Source organism: Heterocephalus glaber, unplaced genomic scaffold, assembly GCF_053883595.1.
Source record: "Heterocephalus glaber isolate CG9 unplaced genomic scaffold, H.glaber_assembly_v1.0 deba00001773, whole genome shotgun sequence".
NCBI classification, from domain to species: Eukaryota; Metazoa; Chordata; class Mammalia; order Rodentia; family Bathyergidae; genus Heterocephalus; species Heterocephalus glaber.
In genome coordinates this window covers 12,490,236-12,506,614 of record NW_028258463.1, presented here as the reverse complement: position 1 = coordinate 12,506,614, position 16,379 = coordinate 12,490,236, and the positions used below count along the sequence as shown (strand labels likewise).

At 58.0% G+C, this 16,379-nt stretch overlaps 1 protein-coding gene across 4 annotated transcripts in view; it reads left to right on the top strand.

Annotated features, from left to right (window-relative positions):
* Dcakd (dephospho-CoA kinase domain containing) overlaps positions 1–16,379 on the top strand; it is a 22,211-nt gene extending 5,832 nt beyond the window's left edge. The window contains exons 1-5 of one of the 4 annotated variants that reach the window (XM_087202475.1): positions 1,528–1,646; positions 10,027–10,247; positions 10,549–10,752; positions 13,174–13,231; positions 15,471–16,379. In XM_087202475.1, the coding sequence (XP_087058601.1) occupies positions 10,136–10,247; positions 10,549–10,752; positions 13,174–13,231; positions 15,471–15,762 (666 nt within the window). In that variant the 5' untranslated portion in view covers positions 1,528–1,646; positions 10,027–10,135 and the 3' untranslated portion in view covers positions 15,763–16,379. Of the gene's footprint in view, positions 1–1,527; positions 1,647–10,026; positions 10,248–10,548; positions 10,753–13,173; positions 13,262–15,470 lie in introns of those variants that run through there. The other 3 variants (XM_021240174.2, XM_087202474.1, XM_004859183.4) reach the window with 3 other exon arrangements.

The following is a 16,379-nucleotide window of genomic DNA, read 5'->3' as shown; positions in this document are numbered from 1 at the left end:
CCAAGGAAGGCAGGCTGGACCGCAGGATTACTGCCTGGTGACAAGGTCCTCACTTGGACCAGTAGTCCCCATAAGGCAGAATATGGTAAAGCTGGTTTATCTGGAGGATTTCCAAATGGTGTGCCCTGGGGAAAGATGTGGATAACTTGGGAGGAGCAGGGCAGGCATGTTCCCACCACCTAGCACTGTTACAGGAGCTGATGGGAGGCTGGGTTGGCCCCCTGATGTCCCAGGAGCAGGGAAAGGTTGAGAGCCACCAAGTTAGGTTCTGCATAAGTTGTTTGGTCACCAAAGAGGACTGAGATGTTAGATCTAGCTCTGTAGAATAGAATTAAGGTCTGTTCTCCAGGGTTTAGAACTAGGAGAGCTATTATCCAGCCAAGAACTTCCTAAATGCCAGGAGTGGACCTCAAAGCTAGCATGCAGCTCGCTCACTTGCTCCTTTCTTTCTTTTTTTCCATGGTGCTGGAGATTGAGGACAGAACCTTGTCCGTCCTGAGCAGGTGCCCCACAACTGAGCTACATCCGCAGCCCTTTTAAAATTTTTATTTTGTTCCCTAGGCTGGCCTCAAATTTGGGACCTTCCTGTCTCAGCCTCCAGAGTAGCTGGGATTACGGATGTGGGCTTTGGAGCTGTCTTGAGAGGCAGTATGTACCTGACACTGGACATACCCAAGTATAGATGGCAGAGATGATGTGGGAGAGAGTAAGATAGCAACAGGGTGTTTGGACCAAATATTGCCCTTTTAATCGTTGGGTGATGGCACCAAGTATCTTTGACTCTAACAGAGGAAGCTTCAGGGGCTAGGGTGACCAGAGAAAGATGTTAAATTACTTCAGCACACTGAGTCGCTGTCGTGCCCCAGGCACTGGTATTCGGTGGGCTGAAGCAGTGGAGGGCAGAGGTACACTGCAGGGAGAGGGAGGAGGTCCAGTGGGGCAGGGAGCAGCTCACCCTTGCTTCGTCTGGCGCTTCCTGAGACCCTTCCTGTTTCCGGCTCTTTGAGCGCGGGACAGCAGTGGTTGATCCTCCGCGCTCAAGGAGACGGGAGAGGCTAAGGGGCAAGAGAGTGTGGACAAATGTGTGCGCTGCAGTTGAAGGACTTTGTCCGCGCGCACAGCAGAGTCGCCTCCAACGCCAGCTGCCTTCCGTGCGAAGTGGAGCTGGTGACCGCTCACAAACCCTGGCCTGCGGCGGGGCTGCGGCTCCCAGGTGGAGCGCTCGGGGACCTGGGTTGGATCCCCAGCCCCACAAAAAGAAACAAAAGGCCTCGGAAATAGAGCGTGCGCTGTTAACTGCGTTTGGGTTCCCACTGCCCAGCCTGAACTTATTTATTTGCTTTATTTAGTTTTTGTTAGTACATGTTTGCGAGACAGGACGATTACGTTCGTCATGGCTGAGTTTCAAACTAGGCGTGTCGGCGAAACCTTGGGCGTCCGCGAGCCCCGCCCCTCCCGTCCGCGGGTCCCGCCCACCGCCTCCCTCGCCCGAGGACTTCGCCTCTCCGCCCCGCCCCTTCCGTTGACCGGACTTCCGGTCCTATCACGGTCCCCGCCGCAGTAAGTGGCGCGGAGTTTAGGCTGCGGCGGCGGGGCGGCCTGCGTGGTGCGGAGCGGGGCGCTGCGGAGCGGGGCGCTGCGGAGCGGTACGCGGCGGCCGGGCGCGGGGCGGGGTGTGGCGCGACGCGAGCCGTTGTGGAAAGGCTCGGCGACGGCTGACAGGGCAGCGGCCGTGTCGACGCCCCAGGCGAGTGGGCGCCTCTGGTCTGCTCAGCGCCCCGGGAAGCCGCGTCTCGTCCGGTTTCCGCCGTGGAGATGGAGAAGGGTGACAGCCTGGGAGGGCGGGCTCTGGAGATCCCGGGCCTAGGACACCGGCGAAGGCCCAGGCCCACCTCTGTGCCGCAGCGGGAACTGGGAAGCCCGTCCGCCCCGCATCTCAAGGCGAGGACCGAGAAGCCTGCGATGTGTTAAAGGCGCTTTTGTGGCCGGGAGGGGGCAGATTCCGCCTGAATGAACCAGTCTCGTGGCGCGGCAGTGCCAAGACCAACCTGGGGAATGGGTTAGGGATGGGGCGATGAGAGAAAACTGGCGAGCCCCACCGGAGCCTCTCTGTCTTCTCTTGGCAAGGTCTCTTCTGCCCTCCCGGGTGCCGGGTTGAAGGGTGCCAGCCTAACGGAGGAAGGGGTAGGGCTCATCGCTGCACTCGAGCGCGAGAAATCAACCGGCTGTCACATTTTTACATTGACAGCTACAGTTTTTCTCTGAAAGCTTAAACAGTCGCACAGGATATGACGTACAGTTATTGTAAATATTGACATTTAAAATAAAGCTTTCACATCCTCCCTGTATCCTTCTCCTAGTTCCACTTTGTTTCCACACAGATGTTTCAAGGCCAGCCTGAACTATATAGCAAGACCCTGTCTCAAAAATAAATAAGTAAATAAATATATAAAAATAAATAAAATGTTCTGGGCCGGGGATTTAGCTCAGTGGTACCACTGCCTCCCTCACAAGCGAAAGGTTCTGAGTTCGATCTCCAGTACCAAAAAATAAAAACAACAACAAAAAACCCCCACCAAAATACACTATTGATCAAAACAACATTAATTTGATAATTGTTAACCAAAAAGTTTTATTTCAAATATTTCTTTTAATGAGTGAGTGGAGCTTTTCTTCCCCTCCTCTTCTTTTTGGGGTACTGGATCAAACCCAAGGCCTTCACCCTGAGCTACATCCCCAGTCTATCCATCTGTCTTTCTTTCTTTGTTTCTTTAATCTTCCTGACTCTCTGTCTCCCTATTTCTCTTCCTTTTCTTTTTTGAGACAGGATGGTACTGGCTTTGAACTCACTAGCCTTGGATGGTCTCATGGCAATCTTCCTGCCTCAGCCTCCTGAGTGTTGGGAGTACAGGCGTGCAACACCATACCTGGTTCTTTTTTTACTTTTTGAGACAGGGTCTCCCTAAGTTGTCCACTCTGGGCTTAAATTTGATTCTGCCTCAGCCTCCCACAGTGCTGGGATTGCAAATGTGGACCACCATGCCCAGCTATCTTTTTTCTTTTTCTGTTTTATGCATCCATGTACCCATGTATACGTATTTGTATATTTACTAGAATGAAGAGTTTTTTCTTTTCTTTCTTTTTGTGTTTTTAGACAAGTCCTGTGTAGTTTGTAGGTAGCCCAGGCTGCCTCAAACTTACGATCCTCCTGCCTCAGCCTCCCACAGTGCTAGAATTACAGGCCTGCATCACCACACCTTGTCTTTTTTTTTTTAATAGCTGTATACATTGAAAAAGTTTGTTTCTGTAAATTAAATGCACAGAAATTGAAGATGTATTATTTTGGCAATATCACTCAGTTCTTTGAGTATGTCCTGAATTACAGGTCAGCAAATCACGTGGTGATCTGTTATTCAACCATTGATTAATGGCCTGGAAGCCACCGCCTTCTGACAGCCCTCTGACAGTGATTCTGGGCAGCCGCACTGAGTCACCCCTGTGGCATTTGAGGAGGCTGCCCTGTGGCCGGGGTGCTCCTGAAGCCCAGCAGGTGTGGGCAGCCCAGCCTTGCACCTGGGGTGGGAGCTAGGAAGGGAGCGTCTGCAGGGAGCTTCCTGGGCAGTCTGTTCTGACCGACGAGTTGGAAAATACTCACTCCAGAGTGTGTCATTCTTGCCTTCCTCGCTTCAGAATGGGAATCAATCAAAGACCTGCTTTCACTGGGCTGTTGTGCTGATCAGATGGGATTGAAGAAAATGGGCGGGAGACTGTCCTTATCCTCTTGCTTTGTGAAATAGTTACGGTGGAGTCCCGCTCACCTAGGAGCAGGATGCTTTGATTCATGCTTCATTGTTTTGTTTTATTTGTAGTACTGGGGTTGAACTCGGGGTCTTCACACTGAGCTACATGCGCAGCCCTTTTTATTTTTTCTTGTGAGTCAGGATCTTGATAGGTTGCCCAGGCTAGGCTCAAACAGCATCCTTTGCCTCAGCCTCCTGAGCAGCTAAGATCATAGGTGAGCATCACCTTGGCCCACTTCTTGGAAGATTTTGAGCACGGGGCAACCTCCCTGATTAGACTCTGAAGGGCCACACTAGCTGTTCTCAGGGAGCCACATAGCCCAAGGTGGCAGTGGGGACCACCCAGCGGTACTGGTGATCCAGAGCAGGATGGCAGTGTCTGTGGAACTGGTGTCTGGCTAGGTGTGAGGTGGGGGCACTGGTGCACACAGGTTGTAAGCAGGAAAACAGGAAGTGCAAGGGTTTTGGCCTAGGCAAGTGGTTTGGGTTTGCTTGGCTTCTTTTTTTTTTTTGGTACCGGGGTTCGAACTCGGGTCCTCGCACTTTCAAGGCAGGCAGCGAAACCACTGAGCTAAATCCCCACCCCTGCTTGTCTTCTTTTATGAATCAAGGTCTCACCATGCTGCCCAGGCTGAACCGGAACCCCTGGGCATCAGCAGTTCTCCTACCATGCCTCCCGTGGTTGGGGCCACAAGTGCTCCCCCTGCTCCTGGCCTGGTGCTGTGCAGCAGGAGGAGTAGACCAGCCTGCCTGTGACATGTTACACACCAAATGGGGCAAATGAGGTGACTACGACCTCTGTTGCCTTATTTGATGCTACAAGACCACTGTGTGTGGTCATCACTAATCCCACGTTCTACTCAAAGGAAGAGAAGCTGAGAAGTGGAAGGAAATCCCCAAGGCCACATAGCTGGTTCAGGGACAGAGCTGAGATCCCAGCAGGGCCCTCTGACTCCTCACCTCTGACGGGCTCCCTGTGACCCCTGTCAGCATCACCCCCAATGCAGGACAACATCCAGGCATCCCTCCCCATCCCCAGCCACTTCTTGTAGTGGGGTCTGTGCTTGGACAGAGCTGCAGTAAAGAGACCTGTGCCCTCCCCTCCCTCTGTGCCGGGACTGACCGCACGCCCAGCTGCAGCTCCCTCCCGTAATTGGCAGCCCAAAGGAGGTGGTGGCTTAATAGGCCCAGCAGCCTGGAGGACTTGGCTGTTTAAGCAGCAACCACTCACCAGTAATGAAAGATCAGGAGTGGGAAAACTGTATAAAAATAGCACTTAATAGTTAACTGGAAAACAATATATTTTTGTAACTATTGGTTCACAAGAAAATAATTGGGTCCCAAGACAGAAATGACTCATTTTCATGAATGATTATATTGATCATTGGAGGGAAATGGATGCATCCCCTTTGGAAAGCAATTCAAAGGAGAAACACCAGCACCCAGGCATCCGTGCCACCCTGTAAGGCTGCGGAGGAGGAAGCTGCAGGCTAATGAGCTGCACCCAGCCCTGAGCCACAGCTTGGGCTGCCATAGGGAGACCACAGAGCCTGCCTTCCACCTCAGTCCTGGGCGCTCCCAGGGAAGAAAGAGTGACCATGCAAACACCAATTCCTTCCTTGACCCACGGTGCATTTGTTGTTGTTGTTTTTTTTGGTACCGGGGATCGAACTCGGGACCTTGCGCTTGCGAGGCAGGCACCAGAAACACTGAGCTAAATCCCCGGCCCCCACGGTGCATTTGTTTCCCGACTAGCAGCAAGTGGCATGTTCTGATGCAGGGAAGGCAGGCAGGAGGCTGATTCCAGCTTCTGCTTTGCTACTGATGGGAGAATGTGACCCCAGGTGTTTCCCCTCTCCTCCTCGGGACTCATTCCTAGGCCTGTCATTTGCTCATTCACCCTATGGTCATCAGAGCCAGGCATGGCGGTGCACACCTGCAGTCCCAACACTCTAGGAAGCTGAGGCAGGAGGATCCTGTGAGTCCAGGTCCAGCCTGGCCAACTTAGCAACTTAGGGAGACCCAAGCTCAAAAAATAAAAAGGTGGGACCGGGGATTTAGCTCAGTGGCACCAAGCCTGCCTCGTAAGCACAAGGTCCTGAGTTTGATCCCCAGTACCAAAATAAACTAAAATAAAAAGGGCTGGGGATGCAGCTCAGTGCAAAGACCCTGGGTTCAGCACTGCAAGAAAAAATGAGTTCTCAGAGCCTCCTCCAGAGGGCAGAGAGCCCAGGGCCCAGTGTGTTCTGGGTACCACCCAAAGCACCTTCCGTGCTCAGCTCTGCTCTTCATAGCAGCTGGAGAAGCAGGTGTTGTTAGCTGGATTTCACTGGTGAGGAAACTTGACCACTGTCACTCACCCAACAGGTGACAGTCGCTGGGTGACAGCCTCATGGACTCCGTGTTCAGCCCTTAGAAATGTGAGAGGCCCTGGTTCCATCCTCTGCAAAAATAAGAAAAATTTAAAAAAGAAAAAGAAAAATTAACAGCTTCCCTTCCCTAGGGCGTGGTGGCTCACAGCTGTGATCCTAGCACTGGGGAGGTGGAGGCAGGAGGGTCCCAGTTCAAGGCCCACCTGGCAGTGAGTGAGCCCATTTCTCCCCCACCCATCACCACACGAACTCACGGTACAAAGTTCTGGGCACAAAGATGGGAAAGCAAACGGCAGTGCTCGATGCAGCCGGATGTGGGTGGGGTGCAGCGAAGCTGCTGGGAGGGGACTGGGAGCTGTGCTCAGGTCCTGACCAGCGACCTCTCGGGTCCCTCCTCCAAAACTACAGCCCGTCCTCGTCCTTGGAAGCCCTCGAACAGCATGCTTCTCAGGTGGGGAACCTCCTGAGGCCGGGGACCGGGGCCCCAGGCCTGGGCAGGGTGGGGTGACTGGGGAACTGTGCAAGCTCCAGCTAGGACAGAGGGAAGCCAGGTGAGGGGCCCAGTGCTGGGCAGAGGGACCCAGGTCAGCACAGGCGGGAAAGGGAAGAATGCAGTGAGGACTGTGGTTGCTTTTGGTATTTTGGGCAGTGCTGAGGACTGAATGCGTCGGGGAGTGACATGATGAGGTGACACCCTAGGCCAGGAGCCTGCCCTCCTTGGGGGAAAGCCTGGTGCGGGCAGGAGGGCCAGGTCCTCTGCTGGCCTGCCCGTGAAGGCCGGTGGGCAGCCCACAGCCCGCTGTAACTCTCCTGGGAGGAAGCTGCCGGGAGGTTCGCAGGGGTTCACCCTTCCCACCGCCTGTCCTCTCTGGGAGAATGGGACCCAGGAGGGAAGAAGTGAAAGGTAGCTTGGAGCTGCCCAGTGAGAAGGGCTTGAGCCACTGTGGTGGAGCACAGCAGGCCCAGTTCTCCTCTCACAGCCTCTGGGCCTGTGGAGACTTGGGGTGCAGATGCTGCCTCCACCTCAGAACCCTTGTGCTTGTCTCTGCACCCTGTGGAGAACAAGGGGAGGGAGGGCCTTGGCCGTGGCCCGGATCTGAGTCCTGGCTTTCCTCCCAGCCCCACCTTGGCTGTGGTTGCTCCAGCACCAGCCTCCTGTTCCTGCCCTGGGCCGGGCCTGGGCCGTGAGTGGCATTTGTATTGGGGAACCAGAGGCCTAGGTCACCACTGGTCATGTCATTGCTTGGTGCCCAGGTGAGGAGAGGAAGCTACCCTGAGGCCCTGCTCCCTCGTGTCTGATGTTGTCCTTTGCATTAGAAGCCCTGTTCTCTTTGCAGGTGGGGAGACTGAGGCAGAGGAGGAGAGGTTTGGAGCTTGGTGTTTGCCACCCTGTGCCACCCTGCTGAGTGGCCCCTGGCAGCACTGTGGGTAGTTCTGTGGCCAAGCGAGGGACTGGGACCCAGGGCTCAGCAGAGTGGGCTGGTGCTTCACTGTTTCCTGGAGGATTCGGGTCACGGCCATGGCACTGGCATGAGTGGCTGTGGAGTGTTCCAGGAAGGACGCTTCGCCAGGGCAGGAGGAAGCCTTAGAGGGGTCAACTGTGCCGTTGCCTGGGAGCTGCCGGCACAGCTGTTCTCACAGTCTTGCGGAGCGCCCCGCATGTGCTATTCCGTCCCCTCAGCCGTCCTCTCCGAGCCCACGCAGCTGCCAGCCTGCTTCCGCAGATGGCCCTCCAGGGCTCCAGAAAGGGAAGCCGTCCGTTAGGCAACCCTGGGAGCCTGCGTAGTGGCATACAAGCCCCCGTGTCCCATTCTGCAGGAGAAAGAAAACATTGTGACGAATCGGTCATTTCTCTTGTTCTGGATCCATTAGTTCAGAGCCACCCTTCGCCTTCTGTGTTGTTAGTCTGAGGGAATGAATTTCTCGCTCCCCCAGCACATTTAAGGTGGGGGCCGGGGCCGGGGATCTAGCTCAGTGGCACCGTGCCTGCCTCGGAAGGGCAGGGTCCTGAGTTTGATCCCCGGTGCTGGTACTTGGGGTCCAGCCCAGGGGGAGGAGCCTGGAAAGGCTGTGGCCTGGGCAGGGCCTTTCCCTCCCATCTTCACCCCTGCCGCACTTAAGTAAAGGGTTGGGATCCATTCAAGCCTCACCTCAGAAATGCTTCCGAGAAGGCAGGGATTTGGCTCAGCGGTGCCGCCGCCAGCCTTGCAAGCGCAAGGTCCCGAGTTTGATCTCTGGTACCAAAGAAACCAAAAAACAAAAAACACCAGAAAGAAATACTTCCGAGGCCCAAGAGCGTCCGGCTGTGTTCGGCAGGCTGAGGTCTTCTAGGCTCTTGGCTAGCCTGGCCCTGAGGGCCACTGGGTGGTCTTTCGCCATCAGGGGCTGCAGGCAGGGGCCTGTGGGGAGCAGGCCTGGCCCTCCCTGTCCCCGGACTGGTCTTGGGTGGAAAAGCTGCAGCCCTCGCTGCCTTGGGGTCAGGGTGCTGCCAGTTCCCAGTGCAGAGCAGCAGCTAAGTGGCCCAAGGCTGATTTTTTCCCAGTTAAACTCTGTCCTTCTCTTCCTATACCCTGGAGAGCGCACCTGGGGGTGACTCCAGCCTCAGGGTAAACACTGTAGTTAGGGCTGGGTGTGGCAGAGGCTGTGGATGGAAACCTCAGGCTTAGACAGAGCTGAAGTGAGTTCAGTCCAGGAGAAGTGACTTGCGCTGCAGGGAGGGAGGGGCACCACCGGTGACATCAGCGCTCCCAGCCTGGGGCGTCCCTGCTGGTGCTGAAAGCACCGTGACTGCTGAGACGTGTGCAGGAGTGGGATGCAAATCCCTGACAGCCTGCCTCTTCCTGTGCCTTCCAGCATCCGCGCAGCACATCTCCTGGGTGGACTGTTCTGCAGGGTGCTGTGGGCTGAAGAGCATTTACCCTTTCAGGGCAGCCCTCCCTGTGGGCAGATCTGCTTGGCTCATTTCTGGGGTGAGAAATGCAGGTTCAGACAGGCAAGTGACTTGCCCAGGGCCACACAGCATTTAAGAGAAAGGTGGCGCACGCCTGTCAGCCCAGCACTCTGGGAGGCTGAGGCAAGAGGATTCCAATTTGAAGCCCAGCCTGGGCAACTTAGTGACTTAGCGAGACCCCGTCTCAAAAATAAAGAAAAAGAGGGCCGGGGATGGAGTTCGGTGTGAAGGCCTGGGTTTGATCCCCAGTACCATGAAAATGAAAGTGCTGGGTCTGAAATGGCCTGGGCTCCTGGCCCGTGTGCTGGGCTGCTGGGCTCCTTCCGAAGGGCTGCAGGCCTTGATGCCAAGCTCTGGGTTGCATCACCTGCTCCCTAACCCCTCGGCCTTTCCTCCACATCCCTCGAGCTCCGTGCTCCTCCAGGCCTCGGGTCTAGGCCTCCCTCCGAGCTCCCTCGATGGCTGCTTCCTGCTGAGGGGCAAGGATGGCTCCTCAGACTGGACAGGCATCCTGGTGGGCACCATGGAGCCCCCTGTGGGAGGGGTGTTTAGCAGAAGAGCCCTCCATCTGGGCTCCCTTGAGGGTTGCAGGAGCCCGTTTCTGCCTTAGAACCCACAGAGTCCTGTCGCAGAGCACAAAGGAGGCATCTGAGGAGTCCGCTGGGCTCGCTGGGAAGCGACAGCTTTCCCCTTCTCTGGGGACGCTAACCCTGCAGAACAGCACGGGCCTGCTGGTCGATGAACTCACCAGCTTCCCGGCACACTGTTAGCGAGGAGGAGGAGGCGCTGCTGTCAGTCACCCCGAAGTCCCGGAGCCTGGGGCGGGGTCTCCTTCCCTTCCTCTGCCTCCCTTGCCAGCCCCGGTGGCCCAGCCCTGACTAGGCCTGCCTGCTTCTTCCTGCAGGTCCTCTGGCCCTGTCCTGTGGGCTGCCGGTGCTGACCTCGACTGTTCTCTGGTGACTCCCTGGCCATCCCCTGGCTCCTGGTCTGGCCGACCTCCCTGGCCCTGGAAGATGTTCCTGGTGGGGCTGACAGGGGGCATTGCCTCAGGCAAGAGCTCTGTGCTGCAGCTCTTCCAGCAGCTGGGCTGCGCAGTGATCGACGTGGATGTCATCGCCCGCCACAGTGAGTGCAGGGAGCTTCTGTTGCACCCTCCTTTTTCTGAGGACTCGGGGAGAGGGGCTGCCTCGCAGCCCTGGCCTGAGTCCTACCCTCTTGGCTCTTCTGTTCTTCCTGCTCTGTAGCCATCTTGCCCTCCTTCCTGGCCCTGTCACCAGCAGGAGGGGTCCATCCTCCCTTGCTGCTTCTCTTCCTTTATCTTTGCTGCATGTAAAAGAAGCAAACACACCCCCCCCCAACCACCCGCCGCCTCTGGTCATTGGAGTCATGCGGCTCCAGGAATGACAGTCTCCCCTTCATCCCACAGTTGTCCAGCCAGGGTACCCTGCCCACCGGCGCATCGTGGAGGCCTTTGGCCCTGAGGTCTTACTGGAGAACGGCGACATCAATCGCAAGGTCCTGGGGGACCTCATCTTTAAGCAGCCCAACCAGCGGCAGCTGCTTAATGCCATCACCCACCCCGAGATCTGCAAGGAAATGATGAAGGAGACCTTTAAGTGCTTCCTCCAGGGTGAGAGCTGAGCCTGCGCGGAGGGGCTCATCTGCGGGGTGCGGGGGGTCTGGTGAGCTGGGCGAGGACAGAGTCCCAGGGGAAAGAACCGCAAGTCCCTCAGCTCTCAAGGAAGTGAAGAGACCCCGGAGGCTCCCGGTGACCCCAGGAAGTGAGTTGATCCCAGGGGCGACAGGAGTAGAGACAGCCGATGGATAATGCAGTCCCAGACCTGAGGTCAAGTCGTGACCTTGATGGTTTCTGTCTTAGGGCTTCGCTGAGGGTCCGGGCCTGCAGTCTGATCCTGCGTCTGGACCAGCTTTGGTCCTCTCTTAGGAGACCTGGTGTCCATGTTGGCAGCTTGACTATCGCACAAGCATAGCTGCAGTCGGAGGCAGCTTTAGTTCAAGCTGAGCCTCCTGGGAAAGCCGGGTTGCAGACCGGAGTTGGGGAGCCTCAAGATGGCTTGGGGCTCACTGGAGTTGGGGATGGCCAGGGCGGAGCTCTAGGTGGAGGATCAGCCCCCAGGGCTGCAGGGACCCCGGACTGTGCCAGGCTCTGGAGAGGGGGACATTGGAGAAGCAGGACAAGAAAGAAATAAATACATAGAGAGAGAGAGAGAGAGGAAGGAAGGAAGGAAGGAAGAAAGAGAAAGAAAGAAAGTAAAGAAGCAGGGGCCTGTGAGCAGACGGAACGGACCTTCTCCAGGGGCACACGAGTGGCTCAGGCCGATCCCTGCACTGTGCTGGGAGGGCCAACTCACTCAGTCAGTCATCGGGCGGGGGACGGCTGGCCAGGGCCGGCAGACCCCCTGTCTGCGCCTGATAGGAGGCCTCCAAGCTGAAGGCCTGGCCGCCTGTCTCCCACTGGCAGTCACAACTCGAGCCTTTACTTCCTGAGGGCCCTCGAGCCTTTTAGGCTCCCAGTTTTCACGCACAGCCGTGGCCAGACCCCTTGTTCTGTCGTACCTCAGGCTCTGTACTGAGTGGGGAGTGCCCCAGCCCTGTCTCCCTCAGCTGACCCTCCAGAAGATGGGGCAAATGTCAGACACCCATGCTGTTACCGTGCTCTGCCAGCCCCGCTGCTTGGGCCACTTTGTGCCCGCCGTCCCAGCAGCACCTCTCTTCCTCTTCCCCAAGAAGGCACTGGACTCAGCCTTTCTCCTTCCTCCTACGCCTGTGCAGGTCCCTTTCGCGCTGCCCGTGGGCAGAGCTTTCTGGCCCCCATGCCTGCCCTTTGCCTTCGTTCCCAGGCCGGGTACCAGCACATCTGCCAGGCCATCAGGCCAGGGCCCCCTCCAAAATGAGGTGTCGCATAATGTCACCTGCTCCCGAGTGCTGCCAGTGTCACCCAGCAGCCTCCCGCCTCCCCACCCGCCACTGTTTAAATAAAAGCCAGAAAGCTCTTTTCAGCTCGATAAGGTGAAAAATGGGACGACAGCTGTGGCTTCTACAGCCCTGGCTTCTCCCTGATGAGTATAACAAATACAACTGTCAAAGTTGGTATAATCAGACGTCAGATAAGATCACCAGCTGCCAGGGCGGTCTCCGCAGGCAGACGACATCTTCATAGAGTCCGGGTGTGCACAGGGCTTATCAAGAGGAGGATGACAGCTGAATAGCCCCCTGCCAGGACCGGAGCCTGGCCATCACTCCCGAGAGGGGCAGGAGAAAGGACAGCACCACAGGCTTGGAGGAGAGATAAGGCCTGGAGGGGACCTGGTCTTTATGCCTGCTCTGAGCTGGGGCAGGGGGCGGGAGCCTGCACAGCCAGCCTCCTCCTGGGGGACAGTGGCAGGAACAGCCATCCGCAGAACTCAGTGAGCGGCTGGGGTGTAAGTGGGGTGCGTGCAGGCAGAGCTCATTTCACCTTTCCCAGCATCCTATAGGCCACTGTGAGGCTCGTGAAGGGCCAGGTCACAGGCAGGAAGTGGGGGTACCAGCAGCAGCCTGGCCCTGAACCCCATCATCCACTACAAGCTTCTCTTAGGGTTCTGGGAAATGTGGGGCCTGGCAGCTGCAGCCCCTCCCCTGCATCACCTCAGGCGAGGGTGCCCTGCAGCATCCCCGGACCCCCACAGTGGACATCGGGTTCTGTGGTGGAAGGTGTTCAGAGTGGACGCCGGGCCAGGCGCCTGGGCAGAGGCAGTGCCCTGTGCTCCAGCCTTGGTGTGCACACAGGGTAGAGAAGCAGGGGCTGCGCCTGTGTCTGGGCAGCCCTGGGTGGGAATGGCCAGAGGGCCCTGCGCCCTGCTGGGTGTCTCAGAGCCAGTTCCGTGCCGCCCTCAGGGCTCTCCCCAACCTGAGGCCCTCACAGCCTCTGCTCTGAGTAGCGTGGAGCGGCTGGCGGCCCCTCCTTGGCTCTTGCCTGGCAGTGGCCCAGCATAGGAGCCGTGCTCCTGTGTGCTGGCACAGCTGACCTTGGGCCCCACCCTCTCCCCAGGGCGCCGATATGTGATTCTGGATATCCCGCTGCTCTTCGAGACCAGGAAGCTGCTCAGGTACTTGAAGCGCGTCATTGTGGTGTACTGGTGAGTGTGGCAGCCCTTGGGGGTGAGCCTGGACTGGCCTGGGTCCTTTGCACCTTCCCTCTGGGGGCCACGAGGGTGGCCGAGACTGGACCTTGGCGGCAGCGCCCTAAACCTGTGGAAATAGCTCCTGTGCCAGAGTCAGGCACACCTGGGGCAGGTCCCGGCCTGGGCTCCGCCCCTCCACTGCCCTAGCACCCCCTTCTGGCTGTGGGGGCCGCTTTCCAAACAGATCCACTGTGCGCTCAGGGTAAGGTAGCCAGGGCAGGATCGGGCTTCTGAGGTACGAAAGAGAGAACACACGGGGCCCTGAGATTGGTCGGGGGTCACCCACTGGCAATGCCTGTGAGCAGAGAGCTGCATGGAGGGGGCTGTCAGAGCCCACCAAGGAAGGAGCCTTGTTCTCAGAACCCCCAGGCCAGGAAGCAAACAGGAGCGCAGGTCTGGTGAGCAGGGAGGTTCAGGCTGATTGGCAGAGAACATGAGTCCTAGTCCCGAGGGTGTGAGCAGATGAGGCTGCAGGGCGTAACTTCCTGGCTGGTGCCCTCGGGCAACTGGCACTACAGGTATTTGGGGCACCTGGAGGCAGGGCCTGACTGCTCGGTGCCCTGGGTCCCCCACCCTCCCTGCAGCTCAGCCTGGGGATGCAGGTGTGCCCTCAGGTCCCTAGGGCTGTACGCCCCCCCACCCCGTAAAGCTGCACCTCATGCTCTTGTACCCTTCTTGTGAATGACGTCCTCTGGGGCTGGGGTGCCCATGACATCCTCAGGTGCTCTGTGCCTGTAGCACAAGTGGACCTTTTTGCAGCGGTCAGAAACAAGGACCTTGGGTCTCAGAGTAGAGAGAAGCAGAGTAGAGTCCTGGGTGCCAGTCACGCTGGATGCCAGGTGTACCTGTCATCAGCACAGGAGGTTGGACCCTGGAGAGAGGCCAGAGATGAGTGATTGTTTGCTGTTACCAAAGGATCCACATGATGCCTACAAGTCACACCTGATACATTTGAATGACATGGGCATTTCCCACAGAATAGCAACACCCAAACCCGATGACTTTGTTAATGGCCCTGGAGATCAACACCCAGGGCCTCCTGCACGCTGGGCAAGCACTTCCCCTGAGCTGCTTCCCCAGCCCTGATGATTCACATTGTTGAGGGATTGTGACAGTTACAGAGTAAGTACATGGGTGGGAATCCCGGCACCACATTAGGCACCAGTCCTTAACTCAGCTGCCCAGGGAGGGCTGTCGAGGGTGTGGCTCCAGACTCTGGGACAAGAGGCACCACAGCCTCAGCCTGCAGCCGACCCATGCCACCTGGGTTCCCAGTTGCAGAGTGTGTGCTCCTGACGAAGGCTACATAGGATCCTGTCCTCCCAGGACCTGGACAGTCCCCGTCTCCTGTAACAGGACATTCACCGTCATGGAGGGCAGCCTCACTGCACCTGGCCAGGTCCCAGAGAAGGCAGGGCCTGACCTGGAGTGATAAAAGCTCTCGTTTCATAGTCAGGAAAGCTCAGTCCCGAGGGTGGTAAAACAGTTGTGCAGCCATCCCCTCCTGCCCTGGAGGGGCCGGGCAGATCAGGGGCAGAGGACCGTTCCAGGGGACCCGTCTGGAGGGCTGGCTGTGGCCACCAAGCTGAGTGTCTCCTGGGTGGCAAAGGCAGGAGAGGGGCTTCCTGAGGAGCGGCACAGGGGCAGTGTCAGGTGGTGGAAGAGGTCGTCTCCAGTTTGCCTTGGAGCTGCAAGCCCTGCAGTGTTCCACTCAGTCTGCAGTGCCTGATTCTGTCCTGAGACTTCAGAGTCCTTGCTACCCCCAGAGACCCTGGGCTTGCCAGTCCCCACTTCCCTTCTCAGTGTGCAGGGGCCAGGCCAGGGCTCTGTGGCCCCGACGGGTGTGGACACTGCAGGGCAGCCTTGGGGCCTGCAGGAAGTGTGAGGGGGTGAGCAGAGCCTAAGGGAAGGTGCATCCGGGGACCTGGGAGGCCTTGATTCCTATCGATCCAGGCCTCCCACCCTGCACCCGGGGACCCACCAGGGGGCAGAAAATAGCACCTTCCTCACTGGCCCAAGCGGAGGTAACCCCCAGAGCTCCCTGAGCCCCACCCTCTCTAGCCGGGTCCTAGGGTGGCCCTGGAGGGGAAACCCTGTCCCCAGTGCCTTGTCTGCCGGTGGTAGGGACCGCTGGGGCCCACAGTGCCGCTTTGTCTGTCCCTAGCGATCGAGACACACAGCTGGTGCGGTTGATGGAGCGGAATGGCCTGAGCCTCAAGGATGCTGAGGCCCGCATCCAGGCCCAGCTGCCCCTGAAGGACAAGGTCCGGATGGCCAACCATGTGCTGGACAACTCAGGCCAGTGGAGTGACACGCGACGGCAAGCCATCCTCCTGCACGCGCAGCTCGAGCGGTCTCTGGAGTACTTGCCGCTGCGGCTCGGCGTGCTTGTGGGGCTGGCCAGCATCACCAGCTTCCTCTACCTGCTTGCCCGGTGCCTGCTGCCTTCTCCTTAGCCGGGTGCAGCGCTGCTCGCCCAGGTCTGGCTGGCCAGCCCTCCCTCCTTCCTGCCCAGTGCCCATTCTGGCTCCTGTAGTGCAGGCTGCGCTCATTAGATGGGGGGTGGGTTGTAGCTCCCTGGCCTCCTGGGGTCCAAGGCCTCCGGGTTTGAGTCCTCCCTGCCCCTGCCCCGGCCCCGTCGCAGCAGAACCTGCATAGACTGGGGAAAACCCTTTTGGATGAGAGCTTCCCCTCTCCACTCTTGGGTAGGGAGGCTGTGGCCAGGCAGACGGGCAGGCGCCACGCCCCCCGGCTGCCCCCAGGCCTCCCCACACTGACTCCAGCCCGAGCTCTGGCACCCACAGGCCCTGCTGCTCCTCACCCTGTGCTTCCCTCCAGGTGGCTTGGCCTGGGACACCCAATGCCATGCATCCTGCCTGCCTCAGTGTCTAACCCAGCGCCCATTGTTGAAGCCTGGCTGGCCGGGTGCTCTGGGAGCCGCTCTGCCCTGTTTCCCGTGATCCATGGGTGTCACCAGCGTGGAGCCTTGGCTTCTGCAGCCTGTGGGCCTCATGCTGCTCCTGTGCTGAGCTGGGCCCTTGGGGTGGTCAATAAAGTGTGATCCAGACACCGA